Raw genomic sequence first — 10439 nt, forward strand, 5'->3', positions numbered from 1 at the left:
CATCCTCTCTCTTCTCGGTCTCATCCTCTCCTGTCCCCTCTCTCTCTCTCTTGTCTGTCCCTCTCTCTCTGTCTGTCCCTCTCCGCTCTCTGTGGCCTGTCGCGACTCCTCTCTGCCTCGTCCCTCCCTGGCTCCTCTCGTCGTCTCTGTCCCTCTCCGTCTGCTCTCTTCCCTTCCCGTCTCTCTCTCTCTCCTGTCCTGCTCCCTTCTCCTCTCTGTCTCTCTCTCTTCTGTGTCCCCTCTTCCTGCTGCCTTCATCCTCTGCACCCTCCTTCCCCGCTCCAGTGATACACCATGTACATATGAGTGATGCCTCCGCAGGAAACAGGAGAATACAAATCATAGAGTCAATCATCATATATCCCACACGGTTTAAAACCAATCCTCAACCATATCACCTGCAAGTTGAGTATTGAAAGGCCCTCAGCCCAGGTAAAGGAACGAGCACACTGCCTCGCCAAAACGCCATTAAAAGAAGCCCCATTGAGAACTACCGGTATCGCCATGAGACTGCACATGGGGCAAAGAAGGATACTTGGTCGAGAGAAGCGTCTTCTGTACATGGCTGACATTAAACAAAAATAGAACTGTTTACCTAACGTACACCACCCATCGTTACGAATACCCAGAGAAGAGAATCAAAAAAACTCTAACGTGTAAACCACCTGGCGTTGGGGTATCCGTCGCTGCCCCACACAAGAGTACGAGACTGTTCCGGATGGACAGAACGTCCGCAGCATTCATATCTTGGGAACACCTAACACTCCTTCGGTTACAACCGGTACTATGAGTGACACTGCACATCGAAGGATACGGGTCCAAGGACCACCCCGACACAAATAATGCCTTCATGAAAAAGAAAAAATTATGATTATTATTGAAGCAACAATCGCGAAGACATCCAGCAGTCTTCCAAAGAGCTTCCGTGCGGCCACCAAGATATTGGAATCTTACGACCGCAACAATCGCTACTCCAATCCCCCAATATACTGCCCCAAAGCTTTTAACACAGAAATGAGTGCCTCCAAGGACAACCCAAAGTGAAGGGTATGGGTAGGTCCCAATCACCAGACTCCCTGACCTCACTTCACACCAAAGCAGCCATAAGAACAATTGGTGGGGAGCAGAACTTGAAAAAACAGTCAGGATTGCGGGGAGCGAGTCGAGTGGAGCGCCTACAAAAAGACCGAGTTCCAGGTACAAGACAGCCTCTGGTTAGGAGAGAGTGGAGAGCCCGACCCCTGAGGCTGAGTAATTGTAACGATGTCAGTGACGCGTCAATAGAACAGAGATAATGAAGTGACGTGTCAATAGAACAGAGATAATGAAGTGACGTGTCAATAGAACAGAGATAATGAAGTGACTTGTCAACCTGTCTCTTATACACATCTAGATGTGTATAAGAGACAGCTCTCTGCCTGTCCCTCTCCCTCTCTCTCTCTGCCTGTCCCTCTCCCTCTCTCTCTCTGCCTGTCCCTCTCTCATCCTCTGCACCCCTCCTTCCCCCTCCAGTGAACCACATTCGTGTGATGCCCATGGACCTGGTCACCACGTCCCTCCTCAACGTGTTTAAAGGTAACGAATGCGGCACCCATGGTTCCTGGGAGGTCGGAGTTGAACAGGACGTCACCCTGACCAATGGCTGCGTGGCGTTGGGGATCCGCCTGCCCCACACAGAGTACGAGCTGTTCCGGATGGAGCAGAACGCCGACGGACACCTACTCCTCTACAACGGACAGAGACCCTCAGACGGGTCCAGCCCCGACCGGCCAGATAAACGAGCAACCTCGTACCAGATGCCCCTGGTCCAGTGTTCAACTAGCAGCCAGAGGTCAGAGGTCGTGGGAGGGGAAGACGAGGACCGACCCCTGAGGCTGAGTAATGGTGGAACCAGAATGACGCGGAACCAGAACCGGAGGGATGTTGTTGTGGTTCTGACCTCGCTGGTTCTGTTGTTCCGGTGTTACAGCTAAAAACTGACAGTCTGGTTTTTCATAGAACAGACCTACTGGTTTTTGTACATAGAGACACTGACTGTGTGTAGGACTGTGGACCGTGAGAGAGGACTCTAATCTGACTCTCCTTCAGTGTCTACCCTGAGGGAAAGGAGACTGCTACTCGCCTTTGACACACTTGAACTTTTGAAATATCTTTTTGGCTCTTTAAACGCGATGGAAGCAGCTTTTAAAAGGCAAGGAGACGAGTGGAGGAGAGTGGCGAGCGTGGAGAGAGTGGAGAGCAGTAGAGATGGAAGAATGGAGGACTATTCCTTAGCCCTGTTGCTTTTAACTCCACCTAACCAAGTGACACCGTCATCACAATAACTGCACTTTTAGAGTGAAATGGAGAACTAGAGATCTTTGGCTAGAGAACTAGAGAAGTCTTTGGCCTAGAGAACTAGAAGTCTTTGGCTTAGAACTAGAAAGTCTTTGGCTAGAGAACTAAGAAGTCTTGGCTCAAGAACTAGAAAAGTCTTTTGCTATAAATAAGAAAGCTTTGGCTATAAGAACTTAGAGAAGTCTTGCTATAGAACTAGAGAAGTCTTTCTATAGAACTAGAAAGCTTTGCTATAAGAACTAAGAGAAGTCTTAGGCTATAAGAACTATAAGTCTTAGGCTATAACTATAGAAGTCTGGCTACGAGAACTAGAAATCTTTGCTATAGAACACTATAGAAGCTTTGGCTATAGAACTAGAGAAGTCTTCATAGAACAAAGAAAGCTTTGGCTTATAGAAACTAGAGAAGTCTTTGGCATAGAACTAGAGAAGTCTTGGCTATAACATAGTAGAATTCTTTGCTATAAACGAAGAAGTCTGCTATTAGAACTAGAGAAAGTCTTGCTATAAACTAGAGAAGTCTTTGTACTATAAACTAAAATCTTTGCTATAAACTAAGAAGTCTTTAGGCTATAAAACTAGTCTTTGCTATAGAACTAGAAAGCTTAGCTACTAGAAACTAGTCTTGCTATAAGAACTAGAATCTCTATAGAACTAGAGAAGTCTTGGCTATAAAACTAGAGAAGTCTTTGCTATAAACTATCTTTGGCTATAGAAACTAGAAAGTCTTCGCTAATGAACTAAGAAGCTTTTCTATAAACAGAGAAGTCTTTGGCTATAGAACTAAATGAATTAATCATGCCTGCTCCACAAAACAGGATTTTTATACACCATACCATAACCAAATATCAAGTTTCTTCTGGTACTACAAGTAGATGAAATAAGATACATTATTATTAAAAGCATTTTATTCTACAATGAAATGTAAAGATGCAAAGAATGTGTTGGGTGGAGAAATGCCTAAAGAATCGATTTAGGTGTTTAAATACAATAGGACTACTAAAATGATTAACCTACATTACCACACTGTTTGACTTAATATATACACAACTAAATTTAATGGCACTTTGTCTATCTACCCATAACTAAAACATCCAAACACTCATTTACAGTCAGGATGGCAATCATGTATAAAATCCACCCGTGATCTTCTTTGATAACTACGTTCATCATTTGGATCTCTTCTTGGATCTTTGTCTTCAGAACACCATCTCATATGCAATGGATGTAGTGCCTGAAACAAGTCTGTTATAACAACTTAAGAATTTGAACTGTACCCTGGATATGGGCCTCTTTATTTTGTAAAGACCAAACCGCACTAGTATGCAAAACACGTTGAGGAATGAGTGAAGGAGACTACACTCACTGAAAAAGTGCTCAATGATGTGTTCAACTAAGATCAACTAAATGTACTTCAACTGATTTCTTACCACATACATTACAAGCCCTCCTGAATCAGAGAGGTGAAATGGGGGGCTTATCGACTCATCAGTGCCCGGGAGCAGTGCTGGGGTTAACGCTTGTGCGGCAGATTTCACACCGTTGCCGGCTCGGGATTCAACCAGCAACATTCTGTTATGCGGCCCAACCGCTGCTCAAACCGCTTGGTAGACTCAAGACATCGAAGCAAACCCAGGAGAAAAGAGTGGAAAGAAGTGACGGTCACAGAAAAGAGAAATGACGGCGACGGGCAAGAGAACAGGAGATAATGAAATGTGTCAACAGAACAGAAGAATGAGTGACCAACAGAACAGAGATAATAGCCGACGGGCAACAAACAGAGAAGGACTGGACAAGAGAACAGAGATATGAGTGACAACAGAACAGAGACAATGAATGAAGGTGGTTGTTCAAGAAACAGAGAGTAATGAAGAGGGATGTCAATAGAACAGAGATAAGAGAGGACCGTCAATGAAACAGAGATAAGAAGGTGACGTGTGCAATAGAACAGATAATGAAGGACGCGTCCAATAGAACAGAAGAATGAAGGACGTGTCAAAACAGGAACCAGAATAAAGAAGACGGTCAACCAGAAAGACAAGACGGTGACAAACAAAGAACCAAGAAAGGACGCGGACCAAGAGGGAACAAGAGTAAGGAAATGGATGGTTCAACCAGAACAGAGAGAAGTGAACTGCAAAAACAAGAGAAGGAAGACGGGTTCCAAGAGAACCAGAAAAGGAAGTGACGCCCAAAAGAACCAGAAAAGAAATGCCCACATAGAACAACAAATCTGATCAAGGTAGTATGTCAATCTACCCGAACCAAGGAAAAAACCCATATAAGCTGCATAAGCGACGTAAAAAAGGGCACAAGTGGTAACCCACTGTTGCTTTAAAGGCCTACAGGACTAGGGAGACCCAGGTTTCACCTGTCTTAACAGGACAATGAACCTAAGCACACAGCCAGACAACGGCAGGAGTTGGAGAAGTCTCTTAATGTCCTAATGTCCTCCAGCCAGAAGCCCGGACTTGATCGAATCAAACAATTTCTTGAGAGACCTGAAATAATTTTGAAGCGACGCTCCCCCATGCAACCTGACAGACTTGAGGGATCTGCCAGAGAAGGAATGGGAGAAACTCCGCCAAATACAGATGTGCCAATCTTTGTTTAGTGCAGAGCGTTCACTAGTTGGGGAAGCCCAGGCCAACGATAAAGAAGAATAAAACTGCAAAAAACGACGTCGAACATCAAAAGGGTCAGGAGCCTGGACCACGCGACAAGTACTGGCAGTTCTAGAACAACAACCATGTATGCTTTAAGTTAAAGGCGTACGTTAGCACGCCCGACTAGCTGTAATAGTTAATAAACCCATGGCTGCAGTTGACCCATAAGCCGAAAGATTATATACGAGGGGTTGCCTAAGCAAGAATTAGAATTAAAACACCGCACCAGATGATTTTGCTGTTCTCAGTTAATATGATGTAAGGGTGTTCAGGGGAAAAGGGAACCCGTGAGAGACCTCCGCAAGCATTGGGTGGTTGAATCGATGAGTGGGAACAAAGCGGATGCCATATTGAAGCCGTGCCGAGGGAAGTCCAAAAGTGGGGCGCATCTCTATCAAGGAGTGTTGTTTGTCACTCATGGTCGAAGATGTAAGAACAATGGGGAAGACGTGGTCAGGCAGCCCAGGGTGGTTGTGCCTTTTGCAAAGCCTTAAAGCTGCACTGTGGCGGAGATCATTACCAAGCCAGGCCACTGTGATCCCCGGGGGTGCGTCCTGAACTCTCACGTTCAAATGTAAACAGTCACGGTAATCCTGGGGTGTGAGGAGCAGCGCACGAGCAACATGGAATATACGAGAGGGTCTGTTGCATATGTTGGCCAGGGTGTTTAACGGGAAAAGCTTGCGTTGCAGTAATGCAATAGGTGAATACGCCACGGATGACGGGGATGTTGGGAGTCTGACCACATTGTATTCTGTGAACTGAGGTGTCCTTGGCTGATGTTCACAAGGAATGAATTACGAGGACAGAGGTGAAACAGGATGCGATTATATCCTTGAGCAGGCGTGAAGTAGAAGGTTGTGATAGCACAGGAGGAGGAGAGTGGGAACATATCACAATGTAAATAGAACCCGAGATAGCGGCCGCAAAGGATAGTGGTTGCGTCTTGTTAGACCCATAGAATCCAACAGGGAACACGCGAGTGGGGGCAAAACATGCATTACGCCCAACATATGTCAACAATAGTTGCATGTGAGTATCAAACCACAGAAGCGAATCTGTAAGAGAAAAAGAGAAGAAACCATGCAACAACTGACGGACAGGCGTTGTGTGGCATCGGACGAGAAAAAGCCAACAGTTTTTTTGAGGCGGCTGGAACATTTGAAAACATAACATTTCGCAAAGCCCTGATTGCACGTGGAGTAACGCAGAACAAACCCTCTAGCGAAAGATGTACAGCACAGGAACTGTTAGAACCGCCACTAAAGCCATCTCTGTTCCAGCATCACTACTCGAAATGGGTATCCCGCTACAAGATTGTCTCTTAACATACCAAATACTCGTCTGCCTGAGAACCACCCACTAGGTATGTGGCAATCGATGAATTATAAATAACTCCTACCAGACAACACTCTCTTGCCTGATCCTTGACAAGACCCTGCCGTGTTATGATACTATTCAAACCATGATATTTCCCAAACGCTTGGCATCTCATCTCTGACAAAGACCAGTCCAAGTAAATGGCGCACTTAAAAAGCAGCCAATTACAAGCTAAGAAAGCTCATGCCATCAACCGCGTAGCGAATAAACCTGAATACACCTACAGATTTCGAGCCTCTGCCAAACAAGTTAACACTTATCAAGTACCCACACATAAACTCCCATGAGAGATTGGGTACCCAGAGTGTGTCAGAGTGCCTACTTATGTGTGGTAAAAAGAAGTTATACGAGGCAGCAGAGATCAACACAATTACCTATAGAATATATATTACATCCCTTTCATCCGGTGCCCCTCCCCCGCCCTCAGCGTTGTAAACCAGGCGTCTGGGCTTGATACCAGAATTCGAGTAGGCAGTAATTGTGTCGTTGTATTATGGCAATTGCACTAATTCTGTTTGGCGAATATTTGCTTATCTGTTCTAGATTCCACCTGCCCTTATACTTTGCATCTAAATCTGCTTCCTACATTGATTTTGGTAGAAAGCCCCTTGTTGATCAACCACTGAGCCTACATAGATGTCCAACCATGCTCGATGTCATGAATGTAGCAGATAATTATCAGCAGTTTAATTCACTACTCAATGATCAAAACCATATAATCTGTGCCATGCATGGTTAAAACCTATACCCCATGAGCGTCAAGAAGATGTTATAGACTACGCTCATGCTCAAGAGTGATAACAAGGGTTTGATTAAAAACCTACAGGAGGCGTCTATCTCCTCCATATTCACATAGCATTACAGACGACAGATCTATAGCTAGGCTATGCTAAGCTAAGAAGCCTACAGGGAGGTATCTCTCACAAGCAACAGGATTGGCTTAAAAACCTACAGGAGGGTATCTCTCCAGGAACAGGGTTGAGTCTAAAACCTAACAGGAGCGGTCTCTCTCCAGAAACAGGGTTGGAGTTAACACTCCACGACAATTTCTTCTCCAGGAACAACAACCTCGTATCCGAGTCTATTCACTATATTCCACTTGTCTTAGTGCCTGTATAAATAAAAAACTGTTATTTGACTAGAGGCACCTTTTAACCCCCCCCGTCCGTACATGTCTGGACCAAGAAAAAAACACAAGACATTCCTTCTCTTTTTACTTGTTTTACTCAACTCCCTTCCTGCCGCTTTCAAAAAATCTCTATCAGCTAGTAGATGCTTAAAACACAATCTATACGGCAAGGAAAGAACATTTTCAAAAGGTTCCGGCCCCACCCCAGGATTTATCTCTAGCGCCCTCCCTCCAACCGCGCAGCTTAGTCTATACAGTGCAACCCCCCCAGATTGAAGCCATAGTCTGCCTCTCGCTCCCATAGAATCCTACATGAACCACTTCGCCGTCCACCCAGATACATACCCTCCTCCGCCGAGTTACATGACCCCCCTCACCCCCGAGAGCCAGCTCAGACTCGGAACAGCACCCCCACAGGGATTACAGTGACCCCCCTCCACCCCAGGATTACATTGACCCCCACCCAAAAGGGCTTAGGTTATAATCTTGAACACCAACATTTAACTACAAAATAGAAACGGATGTTAAATTTACCTCTTGTGCAATAGCTAGTTTAAAACATTATGGGGAGTACAAAGAAATAGACGTGTCAGAAGTTAACTATATAATAGCCTCTCAGATATCTTGTTATTGAAGGATGCTGTACGTATCTACCCTATGCAATATCTAGAGGAACCACATGACCAGGCTACTATAAAGTATAAAGTGTCGTTTCACCCAATTAGCTCATCCTTGTGACATCCGAGCAGGATACTTTGCTGTTGACGGTTTATTTATTCTTATCTCGGCGAATTCACTTACAAAATACTGGCCACACGTTATAAATACTACCCTTCGTGATATTTAAAAAGCAGATTCAAGCACTTATTTCATGTTTTCTTCATTACACGCTGTTCGTATTGACAAGTCTCTTCATTTATCTCTTTCTATTCGGACAAGTCACTATGCGAGTTACTCTCTTCTATTTTAACGCACGATCTTTCTAGTCTTACTCTTGCTGTCTATTGATCGACCGGTCTACTTGCTATAGATCTGCGGTGTGCCAGAGGGTCCCTTGAGTTCAGGCGCCCCGGCCTCGGCGGTCCGAATGGGTAGTCGGTACATCGTAACACATGTTTTAAACACATCATCATTACACAAATATCTAACATGTTGTCTATTGTCACGTCATTATTCCTGTTCTGTGTCACGTCATTATCTCGTCCCGTTGACAGCGGTCACTTCATTATCTCTGTTCTGTTGACAAGTCAACTTCATTATCTCTGTTCTATTTGGACAACGTCACTTCCATTATCTCTGATTCTATTGACAACGCATCACCGTCCTCATTACCTCTTGTTCTAGTGTACTATCGATACGCAGCGCTCGAATGTGAGTGCGCTGTTCTACATTGATCCCGTTCACCTCATTATCGTGCGTCTTACTATGACACGCCCTACGGCAATGTAATCTCCTCTTGTCCTAGATCGTCGTTCACACATCATTCTTATCATGTCAGACTCCTGCTCTCTAGTGTGTCGACGTCTGGATTATCTCCTGCGCGGTTCTGGTTTGACACGTCCTATCATTTATCTCTGCTTCCAGCCAATAGAGTCCACTTCATTACATGTGGTCTGCCCATGGGACATACACTCATGGTGATCTCTCCTTCCATTCAGACAACGTCATTCCTCATTATCTCGTTCTATTGACACGTCACTTCTTTTTCCAACTTCTTTGTCTTTCCTGTGGACTGGCTTGGCGTTTAAGCGGGCATTGTTCAAGAAGCAGTACTGCCTTGATTGGGTCATGTTTCGGGGGACGCATGGCTCTCGACCTTCGGCCTCTCCCAAGGTCCATATGGGAGCTGACAGCGATGACGGACAAGACTGTACTACCCAATTGGATTACAACAAAAATTTGGTAATAAAGCCGGTGAAAACAATAAATAATAATAAATAACGTGTGCAGCTGTTTCCTGAAAACTATCGAATGTCCATTGTGATTTAAATTATAATGTCAATATGTTAGGTTTTGCATAGATGTGCTTGGAGTATAAACCAACAGCGTTGAGAAGCGTTGGGCCCGGGGTCCGTAACAAGAAAGTTGGCTGGTTCGAATCCCCGAGCCGCAAAGGCTGTGAAAATCTACAACTCAGCCAACAAACTATCTCCCGGGCACTGATATGTCGATAAAGGCCCCCCCCCCCCCCCCCCTTATCACTCTCTGATTCAGAGGATTGTGTTAAAGTGGAAGACACATTTCAGTTGAAGTACATTTCAGTGAAGTACATTTCAGTTGAAGCAACATTTCAGTTGAAGCCACATTTCAGTTGCGACAACTGACTAGGTATCTCCCTTCACCTTCATTTCCCTCACACCGTGTTTGCAAACTAGTGCCGGTTTGAGTCTTTACAAAATAAAGAGCCCATAATAACCAGACAGTATCAAATCTTTAATTGTTATACAGATTGTTCAGGGCAACCTACAATCCATTGCATATGAAAAATGTTCTCGAGACTAGATCACAGCAGAGATTCAAATGAGAGCACTGTACATTCAAAGAAGATCACGTTGGATTTATACATGTGCCACAAACTCCTGACCTGTACAATGAAGTGTTTGGATGTTTTAGTTATGGGTAGATTAGACAAAAAGTGCCACAAAATTTAGTTGGGGATCAATAGTTGCTGTTAATGTAGGTTAATGTCATTTATCATATCCCTATTTATTAAACCCTAAATCAGGATTCTTTAGCATGTCTCCACCCAACACATTTCTTGCCATTCTTTACACTGTCACTTTTACTATGAGAGAATTAATGCTTGTTAAAAGCGAATTAATAAATCCTATATAGGTGGTATTGTCTCGTCACACTTAGCTCTTAAAGCCTATATCAACTTTTGCATATGAAAGTTGAACTGAACTCAGTCTTGCATACGACATACAG

The 10439-nt window shown here is 44.4% G+C and overlaps 1 protein-coding gene across 1 annotated transcript in view; it reads left to right on the plus strand.

Moving 5' to 3' along the window:
• Positions 1-2174, plus strand: part of LOC112072472 (protein APCDD1) — a 14481-nt gene extending 12307 nt beyond the window's left edge. Inside the window, 1 exon segment of the mRNA XM_070439817.1 lies at positions 1513-2174. Coding sequence (XP_070295918.1) covers positions 1513-1973 — 461 coding nt within the window. The 3' untranslated portion in view covers positions 1974-2174.
• The last annotated feature ends 8265 nt before the right edge of the window (positions 2175-10439 follow it).

Source organism: Salvelinus sp. IW2-2015, unplaced genomic scaffold, assembly GCF_002910315.2.
Source record: "Salvelinus sp. IW2-2015 unplaced genomic scaffold, ASM291031v2 Un_scaffold1940, whole genome shotgun sequence".
NCBI classification, from domain to species: Eukaryota; Metazoa; Chordata; class Actinopteri; order Salmoniformes; family Salmonidae; genus Salvelinus; species Salvelinus sp. IW2-2015.